Genomic DNA, 16,635 nt, shown 5'->3' on the forward strand with positions numbered 1-16,635 from the left:
AACCTGTCGGACAATTATCTCTGCTCGCAAGCATTTTTTTCTCACCTCACAAGTGAATATGGATCAGTTTTCTACTTTTAAACTATTTCTGGTATTAGGTCATTATGCCCTGGCTGCTACACTGCCGAACGATCTGAGGACTTTGATTGCGAATATGACCTCATCTTTCGCATGGAAACATCTTGCCTTCTCTCATTATATATCCATCTTTAGTAAACTCTCACGTATATATTGTATTGGGAAAAGCAAAGAGAGCATGAAGAAGGAGAAAGGGAATTGAACTGAAAAATTCGCGAAGAATGGGCATCTTGCAGCAAAAAAACAACAACAGGATGATGGGCTTAGGTATCGTGTTGTGACCACAATCAATTCCAGCTCCGGGCACTTTACTTGCAACGAGAGCTTTTTCCTGCCTGATCTCTCATGCTGCTTGACAATTTGGCCATTGTCAATTCTATGGGTTACTTAGACTCTTCGAGGATAAGAAAACCTTTACAAGTATGATACAGCCTCAAATGCCGGACTGCACCACATTTGATACAGACATTTGCTTTGCAAAGCAGAAGATAGCCGATCAGATAGCCTAACAGATAGCCAAAATGTTGCGTCGCACGCACGTGGGACTTGACGTATGGTAAAAGCTCATCTTATCCAGAGGTACGTGACTCTAAAAGTTCTGGTAAAAGCTCATCTTCTCAAGCAGCGATGCTGTCGATGGAGTCGCATTACGGCAACAACATGGTTTCGTATACTTCATAATTCGTGTTCAAAAGTTTTTCGTACGACTTTAGTGCAATCTGAGATTCCACACGCTCACAAAAATTCAACGTGGCAGCTACATAGCGTGTGTCCCGCAGCGTGTATAGTTTGACTGAGAGCAAAATTTGATCTGATTGTTAGGTTCTGCAATGAAGTTAGTGGAAATCGAGGAGAAATGAAAAAATTGCATCGGATTTTAAATCGATAAACAGCTCTTCGGAAAAAAACTGTGAATGGATGTTGTTCGTTGAATCGTCAAAATACGTTTCTATGGCGCGAACAGATTATCATGGTCCCTGCTATATAATTCTAGTGAGCGAGTACGTGGCTACTGTAATGGTTAACGCTTGGGCTTTCTTTTTAGAGCTTTAACAACCCGATGTCGGTGTGACGAGCTACATTATCGAAGCAATTGAATGCACATGGCTGTAGAGAGCGAGAACGATTGTATCGTATTAAAATAGCTCTGCGTCTATACGGACTTTCGTACCGAGGTCAGATGTCTGTCGCTAGTCATGCGCTTGTGCTTTTTCAACTTTTTACGGACGCGCTTTTGGCGCGGTGAAGGAAAAAAGACGCCCTTCAGATTCTACTCAGTTTCAAAACGAATTCAAAGATCCAATTACTGTGGGAGAGTATGTTTTTCAAAATCCGGCAACCTCAATACGTGTGTCGTCAAAGAAAAGCAATGGTCAGCTTGATGCATCAAACTCTTCCGCTTACGACGTTATCGTTTACCTGATAAACGAGTCCATAGCCAAGATGATAAAGCGGTTACCGTGTAAGAAGCAACATTATGCAAGTGATCATGACGAAGACTTTGAGACTGAAGATTTACTGCTTGGTGCTTTAACAGATCCAATCTTTTTCAAAGGTGATAATGTTTCTATAGCCATCTTTCACACAAGTGTGGATAACAGAACAATATATTACAGTGCACTTTGGACCATACTGTACATAGCAGTCGCATCTAATCAGCATTTGGACATTGGCATCCCATCAAAACGTGCGAAACCAGTAACAAAATGTATTGTTTGGTGGCATAGAAATATTGGTTGTCAGTTGTTCGTTTGAAAATTTTCATCAAATAAAGTAAGAAAGAACTTATTCTCTGTAAAACCTCGTACCACTGTAGCTACTTCGATTATTGACGCTTTTGTGTTGAAAATTAAACCGACAAATGCCTTCACCAAAGAATAAAACCATTTTCACTTTATGGCGATAACATTCGCGTTAACGACGATGCCAGCAGCAACGGGTTACAGACTCAATGCGCACGTAACGTAATAAATCGAGATGAGCACTTTAGCAGCTCCACGTGGTACCCTTCGACTGTTCATAATTGTTTAACCCATGACGTACCGAACATTTCTTTGTGTGGACTATGCTCGGGCCATTGGCCAAATAATTTTGTCTTCTGCCACTAGTCGCATCTCCTCACCTTGAAGGTGCTGTGCTGCATGTTGAGCCAATCAGGCTGATTTAAGAATAAAAAATTAAAGCGCATAGATACTCCAACGGCAAAGCCGTTAAAGTGCGCTTCGCACTCTCAACAGCTGCGATCAAACATTGTTCGTAGTGTTGTCAGACCATCAACCAAGCAGAATACACCGGCTCGTAATTAGCGGCTGTCGTGCAGACGAGGCCAGTAGAGAGCTATCTACCTATTTATTCCGCAACGGCAGGTCCCGACACTTTAAGAATCATGATTCTGGGTTGCTTGCTTACGTGGCGATCCTGTGTAGCCGTTTAGGCTTCGCAGTGCATTGCTATGTGCGTGCTTGTAGTTTTTCACAGCAATTGTCTCCACGTGTGAGTAATTTATAGAACAAAAAGGGCTGTAGAGCACCAAAGTTGTATAGAAGCCTTCACGGTGTGTTATTAAAAAAGGACCGTATGTATCATACAAAACCAGGGGGTCCGTTTTCGGTATAATCAAAAAATAGCACTCAGGACAAGTTCAACCTGGATTGCATAAGAGTATCTTTTGCACCAATCCGCTGCATATTAAGCAATCAGTCCCCGTCTAAATTGCTTACGTCTTCTAGAGATTGATGCCTAATGGTCTATTGGTTTATAAAGGAAAGCCATAAATTCTTTTTGACAATAAACTCCGATCACATCATTTGCAAATTCGCCTTGAAGTACACAGTAGGTTCCTGATAGATCGTTCAATCAGACCGTTGCCAGTTACTATCAATGGAGTTCGCCCGCCGCTTTTCTCAAACGAGTGATTTGCTTCAGTCTACAACATCGAAGGATACTCGGCCATCTCCCTCTCTACATGTAGACACAGACAACAACCGAGGTTCCAAGGCATCTCAAGTGCCTCAACAAAGTTCAAGTCCTGTGTCCAGCCCCGGGCTTGGTCCGCAGTCATTGTCGACTTCCACTAATTATTTGGATGCGCAACGTCGTCGCCGCAGCCACTCGGAGTGTCTACTCCTCGCCAAGACCAATGGTACGCAGGACCTTCCTGGCCCTTGCGCTGAATACATCAGCAACGTTAAGCAGATACTAGCGCGAAAAGACGACCAGCTCGTTCAGCTGAAGCGGCGCCGCAGCATGAACCTTAGTCACCCATCACTATTTAAGTAGTCATATGTCTAAACCTCAGCTTTGGAGGCTGTACGATTTAGGAATATCGGCGTCTACGTTTTAATTAGCAAGGAATTAAGCAGTTGTATTTAAATGAAATCAGTATGATAATGGGCTTGCATTATGTACAATTTACAAAACTCCTATCGTTAGAGTATGGGCACAACCACCTTCGTCTTGTCTTCTCCCACTACACAGATGGGAAATCGGCAGCATTTACATTCATACAACTCGCAAGACTCAGAACCAATTAAGCATTTTCCACGGCATTGTAGACCTCGTACAAATTCGTTGTATGGTTGGACGCCCGTTTCGGATCCTTCAGAGGCTTGACGCTTGAAATTGTCGAAATGGGGATCCTCTTCGTTAAAAAATCCACTTTCTCGAGTAATGGATACCAAGTCAAGTGTAACCCATTGCACCGATATTCGTGAGGTCTCAAGTGGATAGACAAATTGCTTCTCGGCGTTGTCGTGAATAAAGGGTGTTTTCAAAAGAGAAATTTTGTCATCCATAAGTTCGTCGAATGGTTGAAAATATGGAAAATTTATCCTCTTTGAATAGCAAGTCCACGATTGAGTAGCAAGAGCTTCCGAGAGCAAGAATGATTTAATACTCAAGACGTTAGAACCACAGCAACATCGCACCATTGTAGACGTCTCGTTAATCTCAACGCGAGTAGTTGAATATGCCTTGAGTTGCTCAAGAAACGCCAACTTCGGGTATTCATACATGCGAGCACAATCGCGAGAAAAGGAGGTCAGGATGTCAAATGCAGGCATATCTAACGCATTACGAAGGAAAAAGAACAGCATATTGGTCAAAATACTTTGGAGAGCCTTGGTATCCTCTTTGTTCTTCCCCAGTGCGACAAAAACGACACAACCCGCTTCATCTCGAAGACAGCGTTGAAAAATTGGAAAATACTGAGCGTTATTCTGAGGAACCCAATGCAGCTTAGATGTTAGCTGAGGATTCAGCAAGAACCATGTACGGAGTCCATCTTCGTAAACTTCTTCAATGAAACACTGGGAAGCTGTAATTTTACAGAAATCACTCGAGTCGTGGCAGCTTAGGTAGACAAAATGCACGAAATTGTGCTCATATTTTGCTTCAAAGGCGTCCATAGCCAAAATCTCCTGGCAGATAGACATTGACCTGGATCCGATAGAACTTGTTATCGTTTCAGCCGCAATAAAGAAATTCCAGAACAGCCGAACCGGTACGAACTCATCACTTGTCTCGTCGTGTTTTCGACAGGACAAAGAAGTAGGAAAGACTGGAAGCATGGGAGATTCTTGAGCTTTGGAAGCATTTTGTAAGCAGACACTGATGACTGACTCATCATGCGCTGTTGTGGATAACGCATGCAATTCTTTCATCAGCTTGCGAACTTGAGCCATGATCACATTCAGTTTTGGGCGACGAGATGGTTCACGAACCAAAATGTTACTACAGAGCTCCAGCAAATTTTGCACTACTACTTCTTCTTCAGGACACGTTGGGTTGAGCGCTGCAAAAACCTTGTGCTTATGATCCGACCGCAAAACCTCCTGGTCTTGAGTCACAACGAGGTGTGCGTACAAACCTGCCCAGTCATCTACAAGCAAGGGTGAGACAAACACCACGAAAAGCGTGTTTCAAGGCAGTCGCACCATTCTGAAAAAGCAATTCTTGGGTCACCAATTCGTATAATAAGCATCCCATTGACCAAATATCACTGGCTAGCGTTATTTTTACAGCATTTTCGTTTCCTTTGATCTTCAGGACCTCAGGGCTCTTGATAGCTTCAGTTCCTCTTGTTCGAGTCAGCGACACGAAATGCATTGCTTGCTTTTGAGCGGTGTCGGACGATGCGGTACCCGCAGAACAAGATGTATAAGCTGATCTTCGCGCTGGCATCTGATCAGTATCAATAACTTTTGCCTCTCCAAAGTCCGCGAAGCACAATATATCGTGAAGACTATTGCTTGATGTATCAATGACATCAGTATATAGTAACCTGTGACTCAGCTCCCACTCATTAACACGAACAAGAATGTTATCGCTCTAACATGAATACAAAGAAACTGTTTATGACGTTCGAGGAACAAGCAGAGATATTCAAAACGAGCATACCTTAATGTCAAAGTGACACACGCCTGTTTCATGAATGCGAATCAAGCATTGACATATCTCTTCGAATACACGCAAAATAACAAAAATACACAATCGACACGATAAGTTCATATCAAATTTTTTGATGGAAGCTCTCCAACTAGTAAGCGAGCACGGACAGTATTCCATGACGATCTCAAAGCGTCTTTCCTCGTGAAAATTTCCAAAATCAACAAGCTGAGTCACTGCGCGATTACCTCGAAGCTTGTTAAGAATACAGACTTCATTATACACGCTGCTTACAGCGCAAAGGCCACCAGCTCTTCTCTGATGCTCGATAACCTTAACAGCAACATATTCGGGCGGAGAGAACGATATATGTTGTCGATAGACCGCTGAAAATGCACCTTTTGCGATGTATTCCCGTGTCGAATCGCCTCCTTGTAATGAGTAAAATTGACTGTCAAAACGATCAGGACAGAATATTCGTAATAGAAGTCGAATCGCTGCCAGACGAGCAGTTGAGACAGAGGTTGGATTTGTTCCCATTTGTAACAAGACGGCTTCAATAGTTCTCCAGTCTATCTTTGCAATCGCTAAGTGTTGCTGTAGCTTCCACAGTAACTCGTTCGACACGCTCGTGTTCGCATCAGTCTGAAAAGGGACATACATTCGTGGACATACTGCTTCATCAATTTCTAAATTCGGGTTGATGAGAATGTAAGTCAAGACTAGCACAATGGCAAGAGCATAGGGTCCGGGCTCTCGCAAGAGTGTATTCGGATCAGGAACTACTCCATCACAAATACGAATGGATTGACTGTTCGTCGAAGGTAGCGTTGAAGTGTTCAATGGAATATTGAATAAGTCAAAAGAATTGATCGGTGGCAAAGTTAGAGTGGATAAGCTGTTTTTGTCATTGCCAAACAATACACCAATTTCACGCTTGGGTTTAAAATTGTCTGGAGACGCCAATTGTCGCGGCCAAAGACGTAGTAATAGACACGATAATACTCGAGTATGATTGAAAGCTTCTTGAACCTCCGATAAGTGAGACCTTTGACTTGCTAAGATCACTAGACACCGAAAACTTAGTACAACCAGTTGACTAGCTATGTTGAGCTCATCTTGCTTCTCCTTATCGAAAACATGATCACATAATTGCTCAATTTGACGCCAGTGACTGGCAACGCATTGTTTGTAGTCAATAGCGGAGCTCTCATCTTGAGCGATATACAGCGTTTGTAAAAGCAATAGAAATGACTCCATTTGTTGAAAATTCTTCAGCAAGCAACTAGCAGAAGTATCGAGGGATCGAAAGAGGACTGCAATTGGTAGCATGCAAAGATTACCAACCGTGTTTGCTGTATTTGGAAACATCAGCTCGAGAATGAAGTCCCAAAGCATTTGATCGTGCTGCTTGCTGTCGTTTATTGCCATGCGAGGACCCAACAGCTGGATTAGTAGCTCTCCTTTTAAATGTTCGAGCACTTCTGCATCCTCTGTATTACTGCGTTCAACGCGTAATATTCCGTACCGTGTTTCCTGATCCATCTGTCTTGGTAGCGCAATGTCAAGATCAACGAAAGCTCTCAAAAAGTCAAGTACGCGTACTTGAACACTGACGTCATCCTTCACGCAGCCAAATTCTGGTGATGTAGGTGCAAGTAAGAAGCGGAGAAGGAAGATAAAAGGTGGATAATAAAGACCTAGAAGGCGCACAAGTAACGTTTGAGTGTCTAAATCACTCATTCGTCGTAAAACCACATCAAATACCTGACAGATGTCGGATCCAAGACGTATATATTGTCTTTTCATGAACAATGGTATCTCTGTTTGATTCATGACGCCACTCAGATATGTGACAGTCTCGAGTAAATCTTTCAGACAAAATATTATCCATTCATTTAAAAGTGCCTTCGGGATCCACGTTAAAACTACAAGTAGTACTTCCAAGCAATTGCCACCGTTAAAAGCATCGTAAACTTCGCCCTTTTCGATCTTGTCACCATTACTACTAATGTCGGCCAGCAAGCACTCGTTTAATTTTCGAATATTGTCTCGACCTAAATAAACAAATGCCAAGTACTTTTTGTCTCCAATGGCAGAACACATATCAAGTCTTCGCTTGTGTTCCAGACGATATAGAGTCGATACGCATGTAATGGCTATTTGAAAATCACACGCATTAATTTCTTGTATCTTTGGATCTTTAAATTTTTGCTGACGCCATTTGCTCATAATTTCATCAAAAATGTATCGATGAAGGTCTTTAAGACGAATCATAAGGGCAACGTCACGATCCCAAATTGTAAAGGAGCTTCTGTGGTACAACAGTCGTAGTGAAATCTGTAAAACAAGCTTCACCACGATCATATTAAGCGACAGACCTGAGCGTATGCGATCACATAAGAAAGGTTCATTACATGGAAAGACATCACCTGTCAATTTACCACTTTGCTGTAATTCAGTTGAAAACAGAGACGTATTGGTCTCTTCCTTCGACAATCCTGAGAGTGAAAAGTAGCCTTTATGCAGGTGCATGCCAAGATAGGACCGAACGAGCTGAGGGCGTAGTCGAAAGAACGCAAAAGCATTTGCTCCTTGAGTCCTCAATGAATTCGCCCGAAACACTGACAATTTTCTTGATGTTATATGTGGCTTCCGTGACAGGCCAAACCACCTAATTTTTCTGTCTTTATTTCCATACACGGCACTTGAACCTTTAATCGAGAAATCTGGCGCTTTATAGGAGCGGGAGATGGATTGTGCATGAATATTCATATTTGTAGCGTCATTTTCCTCGATGTCATTGTGTCGAACATTTTTCCACAGGAAAGTCATACCTTGATTTCGAAGAAATAATCGCAAAAATGTTGGGAATGACTCAACAAGATCTTGAATAATATCGAACAACGCTGCAGTTACTTGAATTCGAGCGCTCAGAATCTGACAAATTTGATGCACCAAGCGGCAAATTACCGTGTCACCGCTCCGAAAAGTCATATATCGGATATTAAAATGCATGGCATAGGCAAACTGAACCAGCATTTGTCTTTCTTTGCTATTTTCCGTTGTATTTTTCTCAATGTAAGTCGACGAGAAGATCAATAATTCTATCAGGACAGGGATAATACGGCCTGCTAATTTTATTTTCTGTGGCGACCATTGTGTAGGCTTGGAGACTAACATACTTCTTTCTTGGATTGTCGTGTTTACAAAACAAACGTGCATGTCGTGTAACTCAGTCACAAAAGCTTGTAAAAGTGGCTCGTGTGGCATCATCATTCCACAGGCAGCTTCAACTGAATTAAGTACAGTGAGTTCCTGGTCGTTGAAATTCAGATCAATGCAATTTCGAAGCGAAAGTTGATGGGGCAAAATCGTATTCACAATTGTTTCCTTTAGCTGTACTAGATCTGGCGTTAGAAAATTATCACGGATGATGCTAAATCTACAAATGGTCAAACATATGAACATTAACAATAAGTTTGATAATGATGTAAACTAAGTTACGTACGTTGTAAATGGATCATAAGTACGTTTGATCGAGAATGATGTTGTGAGAAATAAAGCCGAATGCTTATGCGCGCCATCTGCAATAACGATAGCAAATTTGGTAAAATCGAACTCGACTTGCCGAACTGCTATGACAGGGAAAGAGCTTCCATTATTTTCAGATACTGAGAAAATATAAAACCCGAAAGCTTCTGGCATCAGTCCAATAGCATATGTCGATGAAGGTATCCATTGAGAAGTCCAGTCTTCCAATTTAATATCCTCGACCAGATGAGGTTCACCGCAAAGTTCAACTACAATAGCTTGCACGTGAGGAAGATAATGTTTCCAGCAATACTCTAAAAGACAATATGTCTCGAAAGCCAGGCACAAAGTGTAAACAGGTGTCACGTCTGAATCATTCTTTCGCGACTTTATTAATCTGGTGTTGTCATTACTTTCCATTATCTCATTTCCATTCACAAGGGTTAATGCACGCACAGCCTGACGAAACTTCATGTAAACTGCAAGTCCCGTGTCCTCCAACTGTACTAAAAGATATGTTCCAGGTGGTTGAGTATGCAGCGAAGCAATTGCAGCGTCACAATTTGGTGCAAGTACAGCCACAAAGCTTCGTTCTCTATGCATTTTAATAGTAGAGAGCACATTCTCATCTTCGTGACTGGTTTTTCTGGTCGGCTTATGATAAAGTGCAGCATTTTGCTCGTCTTCTGTCACTCTCAACGTTATGATGACAGCACCAATGGTTGTTTCCTCTATTTCGAAAATATTTTTTCTTCGTAAAAGATTTACTGATTGATTCGATTCGTATGGCACTGTACAAAGTGCCGCACTCATGACGTAAATCTCACTGCTTTAAGAAGCGTAATAGCTAAAGAGTCGAACAATCAACTGTAGCGGTTTCAATATACAGAAATTCGGTAACTTCATGATACTTGATCACGGAGAATTGGATTATAAGTCTGACACAATGTTAGAAATAGGTTCAAAACTTTTGTAGATAAAATTACGGTGTCATGTAAACGTTTTATGCAGCAGTGCAACTTATTAGGTTCTTTCAGGCATCATACCAATTTTACGAAAATCAGATGGAAGGATTATTATTTACACAACTCAAAATTAAAGATGAAAGACGTTGCGGTGACATGCAACGTGCCTGTGGTCTCATACGAGGATTTGGTGGCCAAGACAGACCTGTCTGCTACCATTGAAGAGGCCTTTGGCTTCAATGGCCTCGGAATTCTTGCTATCAGCGGCGTTCCAGAGCTCAATGTCAAGCGAAGCTGTCTCTTGCCCTTGGCTTTCAAATTTGCAAATCTTTCGAGCATTATTAAATCCAAGTACGAATTGCCTGATGCCTTTTACAGTTTTGGCTGGAGCCATGGCAAGGAAAATTTACAGGGTAAGCCGGACTACGCCAAGGGGTCGTATTATAACAATCCAGAGACCAACGATTTGACCAACGGTAACAAGGAGCTTATTGCCAAATATCCATCGTTCTATCATCCAAACGTCTGGCCAATCGAGCTGCCTCGATTAGAAGACGCTTTTATGACTCTAGGCCAATTGATTGTGGATACAGGGATATTGGTAGCGCACCAGTGCGATAAATTGGTGGAAAGCAGATGCTCAAGTTACGAAAAAGGTAAATTGCATCGCATTATTAGCACAAGCAAATGTTCTAAGGCTCGGTACGTGCATTTTGTCGAAATAGATAAAAAATACTGCTTATTGTATCTCTTAGATTATTGCACTACTTCGCGCTTTCAGACGAGCAGATTGCAACTCAAATGAAAGCGACAACTCTCGAGGAATCTTTTGCCTGGTGTGGATGGCACAATGATCATGGCGCACTTACGGGACTTGTACAAGCAATGTATATGGACCCTAATGGTGTAGAGATACCGAATCCAGACCCTGATGCAGGATTGTACGTGAAAAATCGCCGAGGCGAGATTGTCAAGGCTCACATCCCAGTAGGACATTTAGTGTATCAAATAGGCGAGACGTCACAAATTCTATCAGGTGGTATACTACAAGCCACGCCACATGCTGTACGAGGACCTCAATTCAAAGACGTAAACCGGGAAACAATGGCAGTGTTTATGCAGCCGTTGCCTGAAGAGCGGATGGCTATGCTAAGATGTAGCGATTTGGACGACCCCGAAGACGCCGCAAAGACTGAAAATTTGCCTAACGGTGTACCTTCACTTCTGTCTCGCTGGACAAACAACATGAGTTACAATGACTTTACTCAGGCCACCTTCAAGGCATATTACTGATCAAGGCTAATTACATTATAAAGTTAGTGCTTTCGCAATGAGCATTCCATCACAAGTGCAGTACGCGGCTCCAAGCGACGATAGTAGTCTTCAACTTGGGCTATATTAACAAATCCCAGTGCCTTGTAGAACGCCAATGCCTCGACATTGCCAGCATGAACATGAAGTCGAACACCTTGGACCTCATTTCCATCCATCTGTGTTTCCATGGCTTGCTCAATGACTTTCCACACTAGTTTTCGACCAATTCCTTGACGTCGAAATTGAGCAAGCACCGCCATCGTGCGAAGCTGAACCATCTTGACTCCGTCTCGCTCTACTTCTATGTCTGATATGGCAGCTCCCATCACAACTTCTCCATCCACAGCAGCCCATGAGAGACAGTAATTATCCTTCTCCGCCCGCCGGTAGCAGAAGGTTGGTGGTTGCACAGGTAAAACTCCAAGGTTAAGCTTTTGCACTTTTCGCACAAGTGCCGAGTCGTTCGTTAAGCATCTCAGCTGCATGATTTTTTTGCAATAAACTTATTAGCTACCGGTAAAGTTATAAAATAATGGTAGCCTTTTCTAGCTCTGAAGGTCGTGCAACGCTCTTCTTTCCCAGTGATGGCACGTGGTTCCAAGGTTACTTTATTTGCGCGTCAACTCGAGTGCAACTGGGTTTGATGGGCGAAGAGATCGCTGTCGATGACTGGTATGGATAGAAACTATCAGTTCATCAATTGTGCTCAAGTGTCGTTGTGACAGTATGGCGTGTCCAGATGGAGGATATCAGGAATTTCGACTCACAATCTTGCATTTTGATTTGAAGAAAGAGACTCAAGTGATTGTTGGAAAAACTGGAGGAACTTTGTGCCAACTAACTGGTGATAATGTTCATTTTCGCTCATCTATTTCATTAGTGAGTAGAAAATAAATATGCAAAATGTGTGTATTGTTGCTGACCTTTTCTAACCAGACAGATGACAAGGCAGTTGAAGCTATTGATAAGTACTTTCCGAGTATTGCTGAACGTGTTAATCACAACGTGGTAAGTTTGTATCAAATCTGGTATAACTCAATTGCTAAATTGCGTCTGAAGAGTTTACTGCAAGAATGTACTGTGTGCTTTGGAGACATGGAGATAACAGAGCTGATCTTTCCCTCGTAAACTTATAATCAGCCGCACAAAATCTTATTACCAACCTTTTTTACAAAAAACTGTCGGTCACTTCAGTAAATGAGCAGCTAAATTTATACAATTTTAAAAGTCAGCGAGCCAGTCGATGTCACCTTTATAGATGCTGCCAAGATTCAGGTCTTCATGGCTTCCACTCGACGCAATCTGCTTGAATTCCGATGCAGCATCCAGCTCGAGCGGGGCCTACTCCAAATAGAAAAAATAGTAAACAAATGATTCTGACGTACGTGACTTTAATCCTCAGAACTTACCGAAAACGAGCCCATCTTGGTTGCCTCCCATGAAGTTCCAGCAAAGAATGCGTGATTCTTTATCGGCTCGCAAGCACTTGCACGGCCATCCGAGTAACCAAGCCGCCCAGCTGGATCCGGGTTCATCAAATTGCCAACAATATCTTTCAACTCGGCACTTGCATGAGGAGGCCATGACAATTGATCTGGGTGGAAGGACGCTATGTCGTTAAGTATCTCCAGATCGTTTTCATTTTCTCGGGTGAAAGGGGTTGCACCCGTAAGCATTTCGTACATGAGCACACCAAGTGCCCAGTAATCCGCAGCAATATTGTGGCCTATCAGAAATTAATCCAATAAGCTCGAACTTTCAAAAACCATGATTTAACCTTACCTTCGCCAGTAATCTGCTCCGGAGCAAGGTATTCCGGGGTACCACAGACAGTGTATGTCCGACCACGACCAACATACTTAGATAGTCTGCGGAAAGCAACCACAATAAGCCACTTCGTTCTGCAGATCACGACAATATACCAGGGACTTACCTTAAGTTTATAATGCGAAGGTTTCCACTGCGGTCCACCAATAGATTTGTGGGGTCAAGCATACGCGAAAGAATTCCCTCCTAAATTGTACGGAAATGTGAAAGTGAGTCTCGTACTAAGTGCTTCAAGTACCGCATAACAGCTTACTAAGTGCATGAACTCGAGCGCCATGACAACTTGCGCGGCGTAGTAGCGTACGAATGATTCGCCATGCGGTCCACCGTCTAAAAAGGTTTCAAGAGTGCCCACGATTTGCGTTTCGTATAGCATGTGAATATCCGAGTCAGTTACATTCATTCCCAATAGCTGCGGCACCAGTGCGTTTTTCTCGTAAAGAGAAATATAAATATCACGCTCGCCACTAACGTGCTTTTGCATCCCAGCATCAACAATCGACTGTTTGTTGACCGAGCGGAGAGTAAAGTAAACCGGCGGAGATGAGCCCTTGATTTCAACCAGACGAATTGTGTTGGTTAAGTCTGATATGACACTTCCGACAATTTCCAAATCGTTGATGGATTTAGGCATCTCGGACTTTGATTCGTTGTCAAACTGAACGAATGTGTTTTTCTGCAAATTGATGTATTTTAATCAGTGTAAGGTACAAAATCACAGTGAGCTTCACCATGCCAGTTATTACCGTTGCCTCCTTCTGTGACTCTAAGATCCGCGTCTTACGCGCACGACGCAACTTATCCTTCTCCAATATTGAAGACAATTTGCCTACGGCCAGCTCTAAAACGTCCTTCTTGATAAAAAGGCATTCCGTACGTTCAATGGCACGAACAGAGCGTTGGCTACATAATATCCACGTAACATGTCAGCAAAGTATACAGATCATCACGAGAAGTGCTAGCATTGGGAATACCTGATCGATCGCCTCCGAACAAGTGCTATTTCGCCGAAGTAGTCAAACGTCTTAAGTATCAAAGGTGCCACACTGTCCATTTTGGAGGTCGACTCAATGCGTCCACTTATGATCAAAAAAAAGCCTGGCTCCGTCATTCCTTCGTGAAATACAACTTGATTTGGTTCAAAGACAATGGTACGCATCTCCTCTGCCATCAAATTCGTCTGAGCAACAGTCAAAGGACGCAGCAAGCTGATTTGACGCAGGCGTCGAACAACATCACGTAGCGGTCGCCCACGCATCAGAATAGAGCGGAAAGCAATGCGGTCCAATGCCCAAAGTGTACCGCTTTCTTTTGAAACAATGGTGTTTAAGCGAGGCTTCGGGTAGATTAGCGCCAACTCACCAAAGGTCGGATGAGAGTCGTTAGTTCCCTTGTACACTTGCACCACCTCACCATAATTTGTTTTGCTTTCCGACAAGAGTGTCGAAGCATCGATTTCTGGTGCTGAAGGCTTGCCATACACGTGTCGAGCCTCAAACTCACCTGACTCCACCTGCATTGCGAGGTGCATACTATCAGATCCCGAATAAAAGAAAAACTCAAAACATAAAGCATAGTGTACCAAATAAAATGTGTCACCAGGTACTCCTTGACGCATGACAATATCACCTTCATTGTATTCAAGCTTCTTCAGCACATGCATTACCTCGCAAATCTGCAAATAGAATTAAATTATAAATATGACTTCCATATAGATCAGTGAAGGTGGAGCCATCACCTACCTTTTGATCACTAAGATGATTGAAGAGAAAATTGCCCTGCACTGCCTTCTTGATCCATTCCTTTTCTTCCTCCGACTTGTCCTTCCTATCGATCCCATCATCGAGCTTAAACTCGTCAATATTATCAGAAAAGGCTTCTGCAAGCGATAAACGAATGGCATCTGTTCCGACAATCGTGTTTCTGCGGGCATGGTTCTTTGCAATGCCACGTACAGGTCGTTGCATCGACTGCAAATCCAACACTTCTCCACCGACGTAAATACTGCCTCGAGGACCATCGCGCTCCTTCGCTGGGGTAACGCCATCCAGATAAATGCAAATTGCCGTAATGTCATCAGTACGCACTTCAAATTGAAGCCACCGGCTGTAGGCTTCCTCAACAAGAGCATGACACGCCTCGGAAGGATTTTGATACTGCATCACGATATCTACGACGTTCTGACTCGTAAGAAACTCAAATACGCCGTCACTTGCGACAATTATAAACTTATCGTGCGGATTCAAGCATTTGCACAGAATTTCAGGCTCAGCAGTCACACCGAGTTCTTCCGACACTAAGTCTCCAATACTTCGCGTAAAAGCAGTACCCTACATTTCAATGATTACGATGCAAGATTAGGCGTGGCAGCTGAAAAATCAGGATATCTGTTAGTTCAACTTACGGGATACTGACCGTAGGGATGCCAGATACGAGGCGGGTCTCCGTTCTCATCAATCTCATCTCCAAGAGACAAGCCCCAATTCTCATGAATCGGCTCTAGACCTTCCACTTGATCAACAGTCAAAATGCGGGCTCCACACTTCTTTACACGCACTCTTTCGTCCTATTCCGTAATCATTTTAAGGAATTCGAAAATCAGAAATGAGAATACAAAAATGGTACCTTGCGGAAGGGCGTCTGATCTATAGACAGTGGCTTAGCCACAAGCTTCGCCTCGCCTTCCTGTGTTGAAGCCTTGAGGTTTTCTTGTGCAATAATAGCTCGAGAATCTCCGACATTCGAGACATGAATTTCATTACCATCAAAAAGCACGGAGATGGATGTCGTGCCACTCATTGAATCATCGAAGCTGGCCTCGTGCATAGCGCGATTCGTCTGCACGTGAGCGAGTGTAAGAGCTGGTAAAATGCCAACGTTCTCTTCCAAGTTCTGAATAATGTTTTTTGGTAGTTGCTCGGCTGTAAACTGGGAGCAAATATCACCGTACTGTCCATGGCCGTCAAAGACTGCAAAAAACGCTTTCTGGCTATCTCCAGCAAAATGCGTTTCGCAGTAATAGCTATCCTGATTGGCCTTTTTCCTTGCTACGATAATAACGATAGTCAGACGCCTTCACATTCTTCCTGTCAAAATTTTGTCTTGAAGATGCCTTACCTTCAGGATAATAGCCGCGCTTCGAGTAATAAGAGTAGCGCAAATGGTAGTCTCCAATCTTGATGTGGTGCGTATTCTCCACATGCTGAGAACTTGGTTCATGTATCGGTAAGAATTCGTCCTCAGGCCCTTCTGATAATGGCGACGACAGTGACGGAGACAACGCTGGTTCCACTATTTTAACGTGAAGCTCAGTATCCTCGGTGTCTGTGTGTTTGCGCGGCGACGGGAGCGCGCTGTAAGGCGCCGTACGCACTTCTTCCTTATCGGCAACTGACCGCCGTGCTAATACAGCTGATGCTTCAGAAGAGCAGCAGTTTCCCATGATTTAAAAAGTTGTTTCCTTCCCGTGCCGCTTTCCGCACTGGGTGGAACCAGTTGCCTTTTTGTCTAAAGTGAAAGAGCTGGCTCCACA

The 16,635-nt window shown here is 43.1% G+C and overlaps 5 protein-coding genes across 5 annotated transcripts; 2 read left to right on the forward strand and 3 right to left on the reverse strand.

The window, feature by feature from the left end:
- Positions 1-1,119: 1,119 nt before the first annotated feature.
- PHALS_12801 (serine threonine protein kinase) lies at positions 1,120-9,810 on the reverse strand (the record flags this gene model as incomplete). Its single annotated transcript, XM_024728426.1, has 9 exons — positions 1,120-1,185; positions 1,250-1,348; positions 1,614-1,655; positions 1,712-1,729; positions 1,887-1,943; positions 3,642-4,957; positions 5,013-5,406; positions 5,476-8,908; positions 8,975-9,810. The coding sequence occupies 9 exons, from the start codon at positions 9,808-9,810 to the stop codon at positions 1,120-1,122; spliced, it is 6,261 nt and encodes a 2,086-aa protein (XP_024578904.1).
- Positions 9,811-10,098: 288 nt separating this feature from the next.
- PHALS_12802 (hypothetical protein L915_17717) lies at positions 10,099-11,255 on the forward strand (the record flags this gene model as incomplete). Its single annotated transcript, XM_024728427.1, has 2 exons — positions 10,099-10,664; positions 10,718-11,255. 2 exons carry the CDS (start codon positions 10,099-10,101, stop codon positions 11,253-11,255), a joined length of 1,104 nt encoding a protein of 367 aa, XP_024578905.1.
- Positions 11,256-11,278: 23 nt separating this feature from the next.
- On the reverse strand, positions 11,279-11,761 carry PHALS_12803 (gnat family protein; the record flags this gene model as incomplete). The annotated part of the gene is made up of 1 exon (XM_024728428.1): positions 11,279-11,761. The coding sequence occupies one exon, from the start codon at positions 11,759-11,761 to the stop codon at positions 11,279-11,281; it is 483 nt and encodes a 160-aa protein (XP_024578906.1).
- Positions 11,762-11,808: 47 nt separating this feature from the next.
- PHALS_12804 (uncharacterized protein) lies at positions 11,809-12,404 on the forward strand (the record flags this gene model as incomplete). The annotated part of the gene is made up of 4 exons (XM_024728429.1): positions 11,809-11,948; positions 12,002-12,155; positions 12,213-12,284; positions 12,336-12,404. The coding sequence occupies 4 exons, from the start codon at positions 11,809-11,811 to the stop codon at positions 12,402-12,404; spliced, it is 435 nt and encodes a 144-aa protein (XP_024578907.1).
- Positions 12,405-12,497: 93 nt separating this feature from the next.
- On the reverse strand, positions 12,498-16,545 carry PHALS_12805 (agc pkg protein kinase; the record flags this gene model as incomplete). The annotated part of the gene is made up of 12 exons (XM_024728430.1): positions 12,498-12,617; positions 12,686-13,002; positions 13,059-13,144; positions 13,210-13,289; positions 13,357-13,779; positions 13,850-14,006; positions 14,078-14,616; positions 14,686-14,778; positions 14,846-15,433; positions 15,508-15,669; positions 15,729-16,150; positions 16,221-16,545. The coding sequence occupies 12 exons, from the start codon at positions 16,543-16,545 to the stop codon at positions 12,498-12,500; spliced, it is 3,312 nt and encodes a 1,103-aa protein (XP_024578908.1).
- Between the last annotated feature and the right edge of the window lie 90 nt (positions 16,546-16,635).

This window comes from Plasmopara halstedii (genome assembly GCF_900000015.1).
Source record: "Plasmopara halstedii genome assembly, contig: Scaffold_650, whole genome shotgun sequence".
Lineage (NCBI taxonomy): Eukaryota > Oomycota > Peronosporomycetes > Peronosporales > Peronosporaceae > Plasmopara > Plasmopara halstedii.